Below are 16,185 nucleotides of genomic sequence, written 5' to 3'. Positions count from 1 at the left end.
TAAGGGACTTCAGAGAGAAGGCTCTCCAGGAAGGGGGAATAGTATGAGCAAAGGCTCTGAGGTACGAAACAGCAGGGGTGCTGAGAAGGGAGGACGGTGTCTGATGCTGGAGTCTGAGGAGCGAGGGAAGCTAGGGAAGGAGATGGTGCTGGGGCAGGATCCTTGTGAGCAGGGAGGATGCCTGAAGGGAACTCAGCACAGACCAATGACGGAAAGACCCTACTGTCCATGGGTAATGAGCACCCTGCCCAGGAGGTATGCAGTCACAGTATAGTGAGGATACTGAGGGTCCTCCTGTCCTGAAACCCACTATATTGTTTTGTTCTGCTGGTGTTGCAGGTTCAGGAATCGAAGGAGAAGGAAAATGCTTATGACTTGCATGTGCTGACCACAATCCCGGGCCTCAGTTACCAACACTACATTATCAAGCGCGCCCAGGGGACTCAGGGTGCCACACCTGTCAAAACATCCAAATTTGTCCGCAGGACAAAGATACATGCTGGTTCAGGGGGCAGGCACCTAATTCGTGTGGAGAATGACTGTTACACTGTGTTCCTGGATGCTGACACTAACCTCATGCACAGCATCTTGGAGAGGTGAGGCACAGCCATTGCTGACTCTGAGGCAGAGGAGTATGCTGAGGCCTGGGCATGTCATATCCCCACCTGCCTGTGTTCTTGCCAGCTAGGGGAATCACCAGAAAGGGGTGAAGGCCCTCGTGTATTATCATTTTAATTTCTGCGTTTGTGAGGCCAGACCAGTACAAGTCTTGACCCTTGTGCCACAGCTATTGATCCATATCCAATCCATATCCAATAACCACCCATGCATTCATCAGCTTACCTGTCATCCATCCACCCATCCACGCACCCCCCCCATCCATCCATCCATCCATCCATCCATCCATCCATCCATTCTTCCTTCCATCCATCCATCCATCCATTCTTCCTTCCATCCACTCCCTGTCCATCCATATACCACTTACTTACCATTCATTCACTCCCACACATACATCTATCACTTATCTTTTGATCTACCTATGTATCTGTTTTTCTGTCCATCCATCTGTCCATCCAGCCAATAATAACCTTCTTCTTCCTTCCTTCCTTTCTTTCATCCATCATTCCTTCCCTCCATCAACTATCCTTGATCATCCATTTATTCAACTAACCAACCACACCTCCATCCACTAACCACCTACAACCATCATTTTATATCCACACACCAAAGCACCCAGCCACCCATCAGCTACCCCTCCCACACACCCTCCCATCCATCATCCTCCATCCAAACACCCATTCTTCCATCCATCCACTATCCTCCCAGTTGTCTCTATATTCATCCTACCTTACAACCATCCATCCATCCACTCACTCACTCAACCATCCACCCATCCATTCACTCACCTCCCATCCATTCATATATCTACCTGCCTACATACCTAACCACACACTCTCCCATACGTCTGTATTTCCACCTACTTACCGATTCATTCACACCTACACACATCCATCCATCCACTTATCATTTGACCTATCCATGTCTGTTTATCATTCCTTTCATCCATCCATCCATCCAGCCAGCCAGCCAGCCATTCATCCATCCATTTACACATCCATTCATTCAGTAATTGTTAATAACAAAGAAAGCAGGTGACTCCCAAATAAAAGCCTCTCAGATGTTTTGGGGACAGCCTTGTCCACCCCCAGGTCACATCCCAGAAAGTTGTATTCCAGCTGCTTTTCCTGATGTGGCCTCCCAACTGGATTGGAAGTGGAGGAGGAACAGGAAGTCTGGGAGGAACATCTGGCAGAAAGTGAGGGGAAGGAAAGAGAAGGGAGGGAGGAGCATGAGCATGGGTGTGAGGTGAGTGGTACCTGGAGCTCACCCTGAGGGCAGCTGTGCACAGCTCTGGAGCCTCACCACACTAGGAAGTTTTCCATAGGGGAACCCCATCAGAGCCGGGTCCTTGTCATTCTAAAGATCCCCTTGAGAGAGGGTGTGGCAGGTAGAAGGAGCTGACTGCAGCCAGCTTGGGTGGGGAGGGGAGGATGGGGAGAGCAGTAGAACCCGGGGCGGCCAGGCAACTTCTGAGCCTCCCTGGTCAGAGGACAGTCCCCAGGCTGGTCTTGGGATGCTTGTCCAGTCAGGCCTGACACCCACCTAGACAGCCCTTGCTGGGCCAGCTCCACCTTGCCTTCCCTATGTGCAGTTCATGAAGGCCTCATCCTCAGCCATGACCCTTTACTCAGCATGTCCAGTAGTACACTCTTGGCCTGCTGACCATCCCTTCACCCCTGTCTGCCTCTGTTCCTTTTGGCTGGGTGAGGACTGGGTGCTCCTTAGGGTCCCTGAAATCCCCTCCAGTGCCTAACCACTGGTCACAGAGAGAAGGAGCTATAGAAATGGAGAGCAGTGGCTCAGAGGAGTCTTGGTGGGCAGGAGGCACCTGGAGCCAGGCCTGAGGAGTGGAAGAGCCAGAGAATTCATGGGCACAGATGAGGGGACAGCTGTTCCATGGCAGGACCCTCCTGTGCAGGGCCCGAGGGGGCAGCCACCATGTGCAGAGACCACCCAGGGCAGGTTGGGTGGAGGGACCTTCTTTGTCACAGGATAGCACTATGGATAGAATTTGCTGACTAAACAGCTCAGCCATGGAAATGTTCCCCATCTGTGGGGTTAGGACACTCAATGCTCAAGTGAGCATCATCAGTCATGGCCCCTCTGACTCTTCTCTGTCTCTGGATTTGTCTAAATTGGACATTTCATACAAGGGGATGAACTCCATGCAGCCCTGTGGGGTTGGCTCCCTCCCCCTAGCATCCTGTGTCCAAAGTCCATCCATGCTGCTATGGGCATGAGCGTCTCGTCCCCCCTCAGGCTCGGTGTTATTCCCACAGCAGATGGAGCATGTTTTACTCCTCCAGTCCCTAGCTGACGGCACCTCGTGGAGCGGATGCAGAGAGTAGGAGGCAGGCAGCCTGCAGGCAGAAGGGAAAGGGTTTGGGCCAGACTAATGAGCAGAACCTTTTCTGGCCTCTTCAGAGGGGCCAGAGGGGTCCTTCTCAGATGACCCCCTGCCTTCCCGTCCATGCCCAACACAATAGCACAGAAATCCCCCAAATGGGTGTGGAAGGGACACTTCTTTATGTTCTGTACCTGAAGACCCATGCCCCGATCCCAGTATGTGGCTGTGCCTTGACCACACACAGAGGTACAATCCATACACGTGTCTACACCATCCATGTGTCTACAGGGCTCTGAGTTTCTGCCCATTCTTCCCCCACCCTCCGTCCCAACCCCAGTATCTGAACCGAATGGGATGAGCCCAGGTCGTGCGGTTGGAACAGAACCTGAGTCCTGACTTGGGTTCTTCCCAGACATCAGGTCCTGTGCCAGGGATTAGGGCCTCCAGCCTCGCGGGCCTCGGGAGTGAGGTGGGTTCATATTTCCTGCCCTCGGGAGTCAGGAGGAGGTGGCGAAGTGAGCGAAGGTGCTGGCTCTTTACATCTGGGTGCCTGGGGGTCCGCATGATGAAGTCCTTGCTTGTGCTCCTTGGGGTTCCTCTGAAAGGTGTGAGTGGCCCTGCTGGCTGCCTGATGACCAGGCACCACCTCCAGGGGACGTTTCCTCTGGGCAGCTTCAATACCCTCTGCTTACGCTCTTGGGGTCCTGTTATACAGCTTCTGTCGCCCTACTGTGTGGGGTCCCCCCAGCACATGGCTCAGGGGAGAGGGTGTCTCACGGACGTTATCTGAACCACGTGCATAGGTGTCACTGAGCGGCCTCGTGACTCTCTTCGAGGTTCTGCTGAGGTCTCTTTACTCTGCTTCTTATGGAGGTGGGTGTCTGCATGGAAGGCTGTTCACCAGCTCCCAGATGACAAGGACAATGCTCGGGACACACGTGCATGAAGAGAATACTGCTTTCCCTTTCCTGTCCCTGCAGAGAGAGTAACAGCACAGTGCGGGTGACCCAGGAGTTCATGGAGTACCATGTCAACAATCTTGAGTTTGAGGAACTCAGTTCTAATTACTACCTATTTTTACCCAACGGTACTGCTGAACCAGCATGGGAGGGTGTGAAGTTGGAGATTGTGGCAGGAAAGCTCATGACTGAGATCCGGCAGTTCTTCTACAGGTATGCTGGCACATGTACAAGGAAGTCAGGGTCCATGAGTGTTCCTGACACTGGCTCCTTCCCAGAGGTAGTCGGAGCCAATACATGTCCCTGACACCAGATCGTTCCTGGAGGGAGTTGGGGCCCATACGTGTCCCTAACACAAGGTTGTTCCTGGAGGGAGTCAGGGTCCATGCGTGTTCCTGATACTAGCTCATTTTTGATGGGAGCTTGATGCAGACATGATTGTTCCAGAGTGGGGCATCCTGGCCCCACTGCATGGGCTGTACATCCTGGCAGGTGTCCAATGTCAGAGCTGGGACAGGAACCCACAAGGATAATGACTTACACCAGAAGTTGTGTGACAGCACAGACCTAAGCCATCCAGGTCAGGCCTCCCAGCTCCGTATTATCGGGGGACCAGGCTCTTCCCATTATATTTCTGGGGCTACCCAGAAACCTCAAATGAGGATCAACCTGCAGGCCACTCAACTGTACCCCAATTATACAGCCTACCCTGGGCACTAATGCCCTGTCTGACACAGCCTGAGCCCAGACCTCCCGACCGACACCCAGATATCTGGCCGCACACTGAGTTCATGGCAGGATGAACTCCCTGACTCTCTGCCTGACTCTCACCCAGGATGGCTCCTGACTCTCTGCCTGACTGCAAGAAGAAGGGAGGGAGAGAAGGGGTCATGGAAACAGGAAGGAAGGAAGAAGGGAGAGAGGAAAGAAGGAAAGAAGAAAGGAAGACAAATGGGGAGGGAGCGAGGAAGGGACGGAGAGACGGATGAAGGGGAAGGAGGAGGGACATCTGCAGAGTTTCCAGAGCCTGACCCACTGAGTCCCAACTCTCCAGGAAGGAGAGAGACCGGAACCACACATATGCCATCTACTCCCGGCTCGCCCACGTGCCGGTCGGCCATGGTGGGGAGCTGCTCTGCCGTCGCATCGAGCAGGAGTACCGGGTGGGCCCCTTGGAGCTGAACCGTGAGGCCGTCCTGAGGACCAGCACCAGTCTCCACAACCGGCAAATCCTCTACTCGGACAGCAACGGTTTCCAGATGCAGCGGAGAGTCTTCCGGGAACACGCGACCAACAGCATCGCTCGGGTAGGCCCTAGGATGCCTGCTGGACCCGCACCCATGGGGTGGCCCTGATGGCCCTTTTCCAGAAGGCCAGAGCAGGAAGCCCATTCCAGTACCAGCTGAGAGCCCCCTTGCCCACCTGTGCTGCTAGGCGTGGAAGACCCCATCTCGGGTTACCCCTGGTGTCTGAAATCCAGTGCCACCATAGGCACTGGGCCGTCCCTGTCCCTGTCTGTGCCTCGGTTTCCTTTGTGTAAGATGAGTGCCTCCTCAGGGGGTCATTCTGAGATTTCTGAGCTGATGCTTGTCAAAGGCTTAGAGGGCCTGACCCCCGCCAGGTGCTGTGGCAGAGACACTGCCTGGCAGCTCGTTCAAAGTGATGAGTGTGGCCTGAAGCCACACATCAGCTCCCCCACCCTAGGCCTCCAGCCTTGGGACCCTGGGCAAGTGGGTTGGCCTCGCTATGGCTCCACGCTGTCCTGATGGAGGGAATAACAATGGTCCCCAGGACTGGGAGGGTCAGTGGGAACAATTCAGGTGAAGCCCCCTTGGGGGGTCTCCTGTGACCCCCCGTAATCATTAGTTCTTACTTCACCCGGGGGACCCAGAGGGGTATGTCCCCACCCTGCTCTGCTTGTGAGTTCTGGTCCCTTCATCCCTGCCTGCTCACTCTCCAGTGCTGTGCAGGGGCTCCTTTTGCGTCCTCCCTGGACATTTGCTCCAGCAGAGCACAGAGCGTGGGGAGTGTGGCTGTTGCCCCAGACCACACTTGGCCCTTTCTCTCTGTAGCAACCCTCGGCCCAGCACCCATAACAGGTGGACCCACACACCCCCTTGTCACTCCTGCAGGAATGTGCGCAGTGGGTCTTGGCCCCATTGAATCGGTAGGGAAACTGGGGATTGAGTGGGCTCAGCCCAGATGGGCAGGAAGCAGTGGAGCTGAATGTCAATGACAGTTTGTTGGGCTCTTATGGTCAGAGCCTCTACAATAGTCTTCCTGCTGCACGCTGAGGAGTTGCTGTGTCTGTGTGGGGGATAGGCAGGGGTGACCCGAGGGGGACCTTGACCAGCAGTCCTGCCCGTACTTTGCCCTGACACCAGTCTGCCGTGTTTGTGTGCACAGAATTACTACCCCATGGTTCAGTCCGCCTTCATCGAGGACAGCCAAAGCAGGCTGGTGCTGCTGTCTGAGCAGGCACATGGCGTCTCCAGCCAAGGAAATGGCCAGGTAGAGGTAGGAAATGGACACTTCTGGCTCCCTAGGGTGGGTGGGAGCAGGTGGGAGGGGGCCCTGTCAGACAGCTTTCCCCTGCAGGTCATGCTCCATCGCCAGCTGTGGAACAACTTTGACTGGGCTCTGGATTATGACCTCACGCTGGACGATACCTCTGTTGTCCACCCTGTGCTCTGGCTCCTGCTGGGACCCCGGCCGCTCACCGCGGGGCTGCACCAGAGGAGTGGGCTGGCGCTGCAGCACAGACCCATAGTGCTGTTAAGAGAACTGAATGGTAAGGGAGTGTTCATACCAGAATGAGCCCACCTGGCCGGGTAGACCTGGGGAGGGGTGTGGACCACCCCTGATCTGGACAACGTTGGGCAGAAGGGAGTTCAGGGTCTCTGATCCAAAGTCCTCATGTAAGGTGTAGGCGAACTTGGGCAAAGAGGTTCAGGGTTCACTTAAGTTCATATAGGTGGTGGGAGCATTTCTGAGACACACCCATTCCACCTTCTGCCTTTTCCCTGAGTTTCCTTCATTTTTACTCTGATGTCTCTTTTTCTTTCTTAATATGACACATATGGCTTCACAGATAGAAGATCAACATTAAAAGACTTGTTTATGTGACTTCTGGGTATGCTGTCACCAAGTGAGGGAGATTCATCTCCATGGTCTGATCTGCAAAGCTCATGAATTCCCTCCACTCAAACCCCTACTGACTTAAAACAGGCTGTGTCTGTATGAAAATAATTGAACATAGGTAATGATCTGTTTAAAAATGGTACATTCAAGCAGCAATTAAAAAATGAAACAGTTAGATACAATGTCATCTGTCTCACTAATCCTTGAACTTTTTCTGTTCTACTCACTTGCAGAGGTTTTGATGAGAATGTGGTTATAATTTCTCCCTGCCTCAGTTTTAGAGCAGGACCCTCCCAGGTATTTGAGGCAAGGAGGCTGGTGCTCACTCTGGTATGAAGCACGTATGAGTGCCTGCCGTGTGCTGCACACTGGGGATGGGTACGGCCAGGCCCCTCCTGAAGGATTTGTCCTGAGCTCTCCACTGGGGAGCTGTGCTCATATACATCCCAGCTTCAGGGAGCATAGGGAGAGGTACTGGGTAAGAGTCTGCGACCTTGTGTGTTGGGGACCAAGATCCTGGAGAAGGTCAGTATCAACTTGGAAGGGGGTCATTGAGTTTCTCTTGTCTGGAGGTAATAGACATGGAAGGCGCTGCTGGTTGGGCGGAGTGTGGACAAGTTCCTGGATTCAGAGCAGCTGGACAAGAGATGTGGGCAGGGGAAGTGGGGGCAGGGCAGCTGCGGGCCACTGGGGAGCAGGTGTTCACAATCATCCTTCCAGGATGCCATGAGTTGCCTGCCTCTGGATCTCAGGTTCCCTATTCCAGGGAGGGGATCTGATTGATCAGCAGGCAAGTGCTCCAGGATGAGTCAGTTGTTCTTTCCAGGAAGCTGGGAGCCCTTTCCACAGAGGGGGATGGCCCTGTGCCTGAGAAGGGCCCATGGCTAGGTCAGGATCTTTCACTGGCCCCACTCTGGTCTCTCCTGTTTGAAAGTGAGAGAAATTAAACATTTACTAGCTGAGCCCTCAGCAAACTCTACCTGAGGTGTGTGCACATGACTGTGGGAAGGGCAGGGGTGCAGTTGGTGCTCAGAGGGGTGGACCTTGATGAGTCCATCCCTCTCCCTCACTCTCAGCTGTGCTTTTCCCTGTCTGCAAACTTCTTTATCCCCCTTACCGGGATGACGCTGTGAACTCCTGTGTCATGCATACCCCCTTCCACCCCATCCCCTGCAGAAGGACTGAGCTCAATCTTCCCAGGCCAGGTGCAAAAGTCCCATGGAAAGCTTCTGATTGGTGCAGAGAGGAGCTTGAGGTCTGAGCCTGGACCAATCAATGTGTCCTGGGGACTGCAAGGAGATGGTGCTCCAGCTGGAGCCTAGAGCTGAAAGGGCTTTTCCTGGAAAGAGGAGGGGGCTGAGGTGTCTTCTGAGCAGGGGGGCCATGAATGACAAAGCAAGAGAAGAGCTGGCATTCCACAGCTTGCATTGAAATCAGGGCTCTGCCTGAACCTGCCCTGTGATCTGGAACAAACCCCATCACCTCTCTGGGCGGTAGACTCCCCATCTCTACTTTGAAATGGCTGGACTAGAGATTCAGGGTCCTTCTGGCTCTTAGACTCTGTGGTCTGAGCCCCTGGACAGGTGGGAGGAAAGGCATCCAGGTGGAAGGATGTCCATGGACAGAGGCACGAGAGGGGATACCTGAAGTGCAGTGACCAGCAGGTGCTTCAGGCTGTCCTCCCTATGGGGCACACGTGGGCAGGAGCTGGATTGTCTGAACAAGGGCACATGGTGTGCAGAGCTCTCATTGCCATGAGGAAGAGCCTGGACCCAATCCTTTTCCTGTCTCTGTGTGTCCGCCCCACAGAGACTGCCCAGAATCACCCAAGCCCCCAGCAACAAGAGCCCGTGACCCTGCCCCCAAGTCTTCACCTGCAGATCCTCAGCATCCCAGGCTGGAACTATAGCTCCAACCACAGAAAGCACCTACAGAATCTCCAGAAAGGTGAGGCAGGTGTCCAAGGGAGCCAGATTCAGGGCACCTCCCCTTGGCAACCTGGCCACATGTCCATCACCAGACAAAGTAGGCTTCTCTCAGAGTTGTCCTCCTTCTGCATGGTCACCTGATCCCTTTCTCTACCAAGTGGGGAGGACCAGGCCCACAGACGGGCTGTGGGGGACCAGAGTCACTCAGTAAGCAGGGTACACTGTGGACATGGACCCTAGCCCAGACCTGTCCATGCCCATTCTCTGATGGATCCCTGCTAACCCCACTACCAACCCCCAATCATCATCCACCATCTGCCAGACCCTCAGCCTTCAGTGCAGTCCTGCTTCCTCAGGGACTCCTCCTGGAGCCCTGAACAGCCAATCCCACTCGTCCTCTGAACCCAGGAAGCATGATTATCCAGAGCTTCCATTCATTCAATGAACAAATATCTCTTATGCCTGACACTGGGTAATCAGCGTTGACCAATGTAGGCAAGGCCCCTGGACTCACAGAGCTCTCCATCTAGAGGGGGAAGCAGTCAAGTCACCAGCCAGTGATGTTGGTGTTCACATTAAACCCCAGCAGGGCATCATGGAGGGCTCCCTGGTGGAGGTGACACTTGCCATAAACTGACTCTTCCTGTTGCCAAAGCTCCAACTGCACCTTATCTTCCCTTTTCCACTGTGAGGAGCTCAAAGGCAGAGCTGGCTGCCCCTGAGCCACCCTCTTGTCCCCTAGAGCCCCACCCAGGTCCTGCCAGTCACCAAAGACGGCTCCATAGGAGTCCGCAGATTGAAGGAGGAAAATAAAGAGGCAACAGTCCAGATAACACTTTTATCTGATAAAGTGCATCTTGGGGACCATTGCTCATGCCTGCAGCCAAGTGATGTTCTAGCACTGAACCGTATTACCAGGAATCCCCCTGTCACAGATGCTGGGCAAGGAGCCTTCCCTACCAGGCAGAGCGTTTCCTTCCCACTGGTGTGCGTGGCCCCATGCAAGAGAATAGGTCTCCTGTAGACAGCTGGCTCCCAAATAGGAGAAGAAAGGGGCTGGCCTGGAGGTGCCCCAGACCTGTTGAATGAAGATCCCTCCTCCATGGAGAGCGGGGAGTGAGGGGCAGAGCAAGGTGAACCTCGGAGATGGAGTGAGACCACTCCCCCCACCCTGTCTCCCTGAGCTCAGAGTCACCTTATGAAGCAGGTGTGTCGTCCTGGACATCAGCATGTCCTCTCTCCACCCCACCCCCACCATCATCTGGAGACAGAGGACCTGCCTCACCCTTGTGATCCAATCCATAACCACCCCCTGGAACAGGAAGAAGGGATTTTCACACCCTGTGTGCAGCAATAGCATCAAAGGGACTGTGTCAGTGCCTCCCGGGGAGGATGAGGGTAGAAAGGGAACTGCAGGTGTCGCATGCTGGGCCCAGTTAGAGGATCATTGCTGATGGGGTCCTTCTGTCCCTGAAGGCCACGGAAGGAAGGCTAAGGCAGACCTCCGCCGTGTCCTGCTGCGGCTCCATCACCTGTATGAAGTGGGGGAGGACCCAGTCCTGTCTCAGCCCGTGAGTGTGAACCTGGAGGTAAGGGCCCTTCGACCCCTGGGACAAGCTTCCAGGCCATGGCCTGAAGCCCCAGCAGGCAGGCAAACCCCAGTGTGAAAATCCCCTCTGGCAAAGACCTCGGCAGAGATGCCTGGGGTGCTCTCGCTCACCCTGGAGTAGGCGCTGTGGAGGTACGTGGGCATCCCACCCTCCTCTCTCTGCATTCTTGCTGCTTCACCTTTTCTGGTCCTTTCCTGGGTCACTGTGTCCTGTACCCGGCCTCCCCAGCATGCTGACTGTTTCTCTTTGGCTCATCGTCTGTGGTCACCTGCAGGCACAGCCTCACAAGCAGATAGGTCTGCAGAAGCAGGAAGGCAGCGGCAAATGGGGTTTTGCTTCTGAGTGCTTTCTCCCTGTGTCAGTGCAGGGAAGCTTCCCCAGAAGCCTCCCACCTCCTGGCCAGCCCTCACTTCCTGGTCAGGCCAGAAGGGGCCACCTGCCTCCGTCCCTGCACAGGAGACTGGGTCCCTGCTTTCTTGGCACAAGGAATGGATAGCTACTCCTGGCCTCAGCCTGGGGCACCCCCTGAGCCATACTGGGGAGAGGGGGTCTGGATGATGGAGGCAGTTCCTGTGCCTGCCTCCCCTGGGTATGCTTATCCAGTGCAGTTCCTGGGAAAGCACGCTGGTCCCGGTCTCAGGGCCCTCATCTGTGAATTGGGCACGGAGTTCCTCTGGGGATTTGCTGGGAGAATTCATGTGGTGGTGTATTGTGCCCCATGCGTGGGTGCCACCCCTACTCCTACTTTGCTTCTACTCTGATCTGGGGACTCAGGGGTAGTTCACCTTCCTTGTGCTCTTGTCCCTCAGGTCGTGCTGCAGGGGCTGGGACCGGTGGTGGAGGTGGAGGAGCGCTCGCTCACAGGAACCTGGGATGTGAGCACGCTGCACCGCTGGAGCTGGAGGACACGGGATGGTCCCCACAGCAGAGGTTTGAGAGCTCCTGGTTCAGGCTGAGCCTGAAAATCCCAGCCCTCCCCCAGCCTGGCTCAGGAGCTGGCCAGACCTTATTTAGATCCCAGCTATGCCCATTATAGCCTGTGTGACCTTGAATGGGCTACTTCTCTGATTCCGTACCATCCAGAATCTACCACGGGTCTGTGTGTGTGTGCATGCCTGTGTGTGTGTTGCAGACCACACCCCCTGCCTCTGTCCTGGGTGAGTCATATCCCAGGGGGTCTGACATCTGTCATGATGTGCCTCACACCACACACACCATAGGCAGCTTCATGCCCCCCAGTCTTTCCCATGCTGTTCCCTCTGCCTGGATCACCATTGTCCTCTTCCCTCCGAGCTGCTCCTACTCAAGCTTGGTGGAGTCTAGGGATGGGCCACATTCCTCCTCCATTCTCCTTTTCCCCATTCCCCTCGTTCTTTTTTTCCATGGGTATACTAGTGGATCATGGATGGATGGCTCGGTGGATGGATGAGTCTATGGAAGTGTGAGTGTTTGGATGGGTGAAAAGAAGGATGGATTCAGGGATGGACTAAAGGATCATGGGTGGATGGATGGATTAATGGATGGGTGATGGGTGATGGATGATGAATGAATAGATGGATTGGTAGATATGTGCTGAATGATGGATAGATGATAGATGAGTGGATACGTAGATGTGTAGATATGTATTTCTCTTTGCAGGATGATGGATGGATGGTGAATGGATGGATGGATGATCGATGGATGATGGATGGATGGATGGATTAGTCTATTGGAGTATGAATGTTTGAATGGGTGGAAGGATGGATGGATTGATGGATGGACTAATGGATCATGAATGGATGGATGGATGGATTGATGGGTGGAAGAATGGATGAAGAGGTTTCCCTCTTAAGGTAGAATTTAGTGGAACCCAGTAATAAAAAGTGCAGCCCCACCAGATGGCCTCAGTGAGAAAGCTCTAGGAATTGAGTGCTATACCCCATGGAAAATGATGTCATGTATGGCCAGGACCACCTATATATTATGCACATGGGAAGGCCAAAATGCAAGGGACCCATGGCAGTGGGAGTCCTGGCAGGATGGGTCAACCAAGGGCCTTCAGCGAAGAGCCACATTAGAGTGTAGGTGGGTACGGTAGAAACGCCTCAGGGAAGCAAGTGGTTCTGAGGACAGACCATCTCTGCTCCCCCAGGCAGCTCCAGCTCTCACTTGACATCCCTGCAAGGCATGAAGGTCACCATTTACCCGAAGGAAATCCGGACATTCTTCATCCACTTCTGTAGCAGTGAGCCCTTGGTTGACTCTGTGAACTCAGGGTGACCCTGAGAGCCCCAGGAAAATGAACAGGACCCAGGACATGGAAAAGCAGCATGGGAAGATGAGCGAGGACCCCCCCCTGATAAACTAATGCAGAAAATGGTCAGATTGGGGATTTTGTTATGCTTTAAATAAAAATTGCATTTTGCATGTTCTCCTGGGGCTCTAGAGCTGGCCTCTCCTGGGTGATGTCTGTATGCACACTCACATTCTTTGTGCCTGTGCAGGAGTCGTCAGGAAGCTCCCATAAGGCAGAGGGAAATACCCAGAGTGACAGAAAAAGCACCTGCCACACAGGCTCCCGCCCCCTCTTGCCCAGACCACCAGTGTGATGTGCGGGCCTACTGTGTGCCTAATGATGGGTGCGGGTGGAGTCCTGCCAGGACAGGGGGCCTTCAGAGTCCATGTGGGGGGGGCATAAGACTCCATCCAGGAAGGCTGTGGAAAGAGGACCTCCAGGCCAGGTGGGCTTTGTGGGAAGAGCAGACGCCTCAAGGCCTGAGCCCAGACAGGCTGGGTGCTGAGAGTGGGGCCAGGATCTGCTGGGTGTTTGTTTCTGCTCTCACTTCAGGGCTCCTGGGCGGCCCTCCATAGGCTGTGTCGGAGGTCCAGGTGCCCGGTGTCGTGTGACACTCTCCTAGGACAGAGGCCTGGGGTGAGAGTGGGAGCCTGAAGAGGATTCCTAGCACCTTCAGCTGTATGGGGTTCAAGCCTTGGGGGACGGACAGTGCAGTGGAATCAGACTGTCCCTTGTCATTTGAGATACCTTTAGGGGTCTGCCTGTATCCTCTCATTTCCATTCTTGTGTGTGCCAGGCTGTGTCCTGGGCATCTGACAGATGGGATCTGGAAGCCTTCAGCACATTGTGTGGTCCGGATTCTTGACACTGTCAGTGTGATGCAGAGTCCTTCCCTGCTGCCTGCGGGCTCCACCTTGCACTCCAGCCTCGGGTCCCATCCTTCTCTGTGTCTGCCACATCAGCCTTCTCCCAATGCCTGTGACACCCAAGCACAGTCCCACCGCAGGGCCTTGGCCCGTGCCCTTCCCTCTGCCTGGAAACTCCTACCAGCTGGCCTGTACTGCTCCCTCCCCGACTCATTCATGTCTCTGCTCCAGGTCACCTTCTCCTCTGACCACTCTATAGCAGGTGCCACCAACACTGCCCTCCACCCTGCCAGTCTCCTCCCCTTCCAGGCTTTCTCTTCCCTTGTTCATTATGGCAGGGATTGGCTGTCTCCTACCCCTGGACGTGTGCTTCACAGAGGAGAAAACTTCTGGCTTTTCTCCACTGTATCCCCAGGCTGGAAGCAGACATAGGCACATGTGGCCCTTGATCAATGTTTAATCCCTGGATCAAAGCTGCAGCGATGAAGGTTGTCTGTGGCTTCTGTTCAGAGAAGAATGAAGTGGGGAAGATGGGGGTCACTCTGATCCTGTTGGCCTCATGCATCCAGGACAGTTGGCCTGGGACTGCCCATCTCCTGGAAGGGCCCATTCCTCCAGAGACCCTCACCCCAGCCTCAGTCTCCCCCAGGAGGGGCCCCGAGTGCATGTCAAGGCTCTGGGTGACCAGGTTGGTCATCTGATGTGAGTCCTGTAGTGTGTTGGGGGCTTCACCCCATGTCCAGACAGGAGCCCCAGGGCCCCACATGGCCTACCCCCTCTAGGCACCCAGGGTTGGTGGTTCAAAAGCATGACACAGGGACAAATTGCTCTGATCTGAGGGTGATCTGAAATCCTGCAGGGACTGGAGGGTGCTGGGTGCTCATGGCAATACAAGCTGACATGGTTGGTACGGCCACATCAGCCGAGGCAGCCCCAAGGGCGTCACACCTGCTAGCTGGTCTGCCACAGCCCAGCCTGGCTGAGATACTGACATGGAGCTCTGGGACCTTTACAACTCTGGGGGAAGTAAGGGTGATCCAAAGCTTCCCTTAAGATGGAATCACGAACCATAAATTATTCAGTGATCTGGATGCTGTTTGTGGGCAAATGGAAGCCCCACTCTGCTCCTACTTTCCCGGTGCCCATGATGCTGCTCTCAGATTCTGACTGGCTACCCTGTTGGACTCTCCACGTAGAAAGGGAAGGGCTCAGGCTCCAGCAGTTCTAACCATCTGGCTGATGCATCTCGGACTGTCTCTGCCCAGCTGGAATCTGAATGATTGCCAGGGGTCCCTGAGTAACCCAACGTTAATCAGCAGAAGAACCACCCAGGCGAGCCTGGCCTAGATTGCAGAATCATGAGCAAATACATGGTTGTTATTTTAAACCACTGAACTTGGGGGTGGCTTGTTACATAGCAACAGCCAACTGATATCCTAAGTAAGGCCCATCTACTCACTCACTATATCCTTCTCTGAACTGGTCCCCTCAAGATCAGCTCTGACCTTCTGGGCATATCACTCCTTGCTTAGAACCCAGTGTCCTTATCTATCAAAAAAGAAGGTATATGATTACCGAAGTACTTTTTAGCTCTGAAAATTCTGTAACATTGAAAGACCTCAAACAGGTTAGAATGAGCTTCAGAGCATAAAACAATGACACATAGTGTTCAGTTCTTAAGAGGGATAATTTGGCCACTGTTTTAATTGCAGTGTTTAAAACACCTTGAACATCTCAGCCAGGAAATTGTATATGAAACTAGTTTTCCTGTGGTTAAAGGACAATTGCAACATTAAGACACTCTAGCTTGAAAACAAAGGGTAAAACTTGAAGGCGGTATCCCAGACCCCTTCTTGAGAAATGGCGAATCAGTCTGTGTCTTGGTTCTTCCCATAACTATCCAGAAGGCTAGTGCCATGTGTCAAAGATTTATGAGCTAAAGCACAAGAGGTATTCAGGAGAGAAAGTTGAAATGCCATTTAGAAATTAGCAAGTGCAATGAAAAAAAAAATCAATTGAGCCTCTGGCAGAAAAATGAGTGAGTGGGGTGGAAACCTTTATACCAGAGGAAATGGCATGTTCAGGAAATCTACCAGAAACCCAACCAAATGAATCCATTCTTACTTCATTACATTCAAGAGATTTGTATACCTCTGATCCAATTAAGTGCCCTTGCTGGGAGCCCATATCTACCCCAGGGCCCACCTGCACAGGTGTGAGCAATGCCACCCTACACCAACTTTTCCATCTTCTCTTTAATCTGGCTCCAGCACCTTCTAGCTGCATGATCTTAGCTCTCTGTGACTTAGTTCCCTCCTTTGGTTTCCATGATGCTGAGCAATACCTACCCTCTCTTCCCTTCTATTCCAACAATGGACTTGAGTAGTGCCTGACAGGGTGAGTGTTCACTGTCATCAGTGGTCTTCAGCCTCTTTCCC

The 16,185-nt window shown here is 53.9% G+C and overlaps 1 protein-coding gene across 1 annotated transcript in view; it reads left to right on the top strand.

Moving 5' to 3' along the window:
* LOC131815240 (epididymis-specific alpha-mannosidase-like) overlaps positions 1-12,969 on the top strand; it is a 47,972-nt gene extending 35,003 nt beyond the window's left edge. Inside the window, exons 11-19 of the mRNA XM_059147233.1 lie at positions 340-596; positions 3,949-4,140; positions 4,982-5,234; positions 6,334-6,444; positions 6,526-6,718; positions 8,878-9,015; positions 10,473-10,585; positions 11,416-11,536; positions 12,738-12,969. Of these exons, the coding sequence (XP_059003216.1) occupies positions 340-596; positions 3,949-4,140; positions 4,982-5,234; positions 6,334-6,444; positions 6,526-6,718; positions 8,878-9,015; positions 10,473-10,585; positions 11,416-11,536; positions 12,738-12,865 (1,506 nt within the window). The 3' untranslated portion in view covers positions 12,866-12,969. The remainder of the gene's footprint in view (positions 1-339; positions 597-3,948; positions 4,141-4,981; positions 5,235-6,333; positions 6,445-6,525; positions 6,719-8,877; positions 9,016-10,472; positions 10,586-11,415; positions 11,537-12,737) is intronic.
* The last annotated feature ends 3,216 nt before the right edge of the window (positions 12,970-16,185 follow it).

Source organism: Mustela lutreola, chromosome 1 (assembly GCF_030435805.1).
Source record: "Mustela lutreola isolate mMusLut2 chromosome 1, mMusLut2.pri, whole genome shotgun sequence".
Lineage (NCBI taxonomy): Eukaryota > Metazoa > Chordata > Mammalia > Carnivora > Mustelidae > Mustela > Mustela lutreola.
The sequence above is the reverse complement of the archived record's forward strand: the minus strand, read 5'-3'. Positions and strand labels throughout refer to the sequence as shown.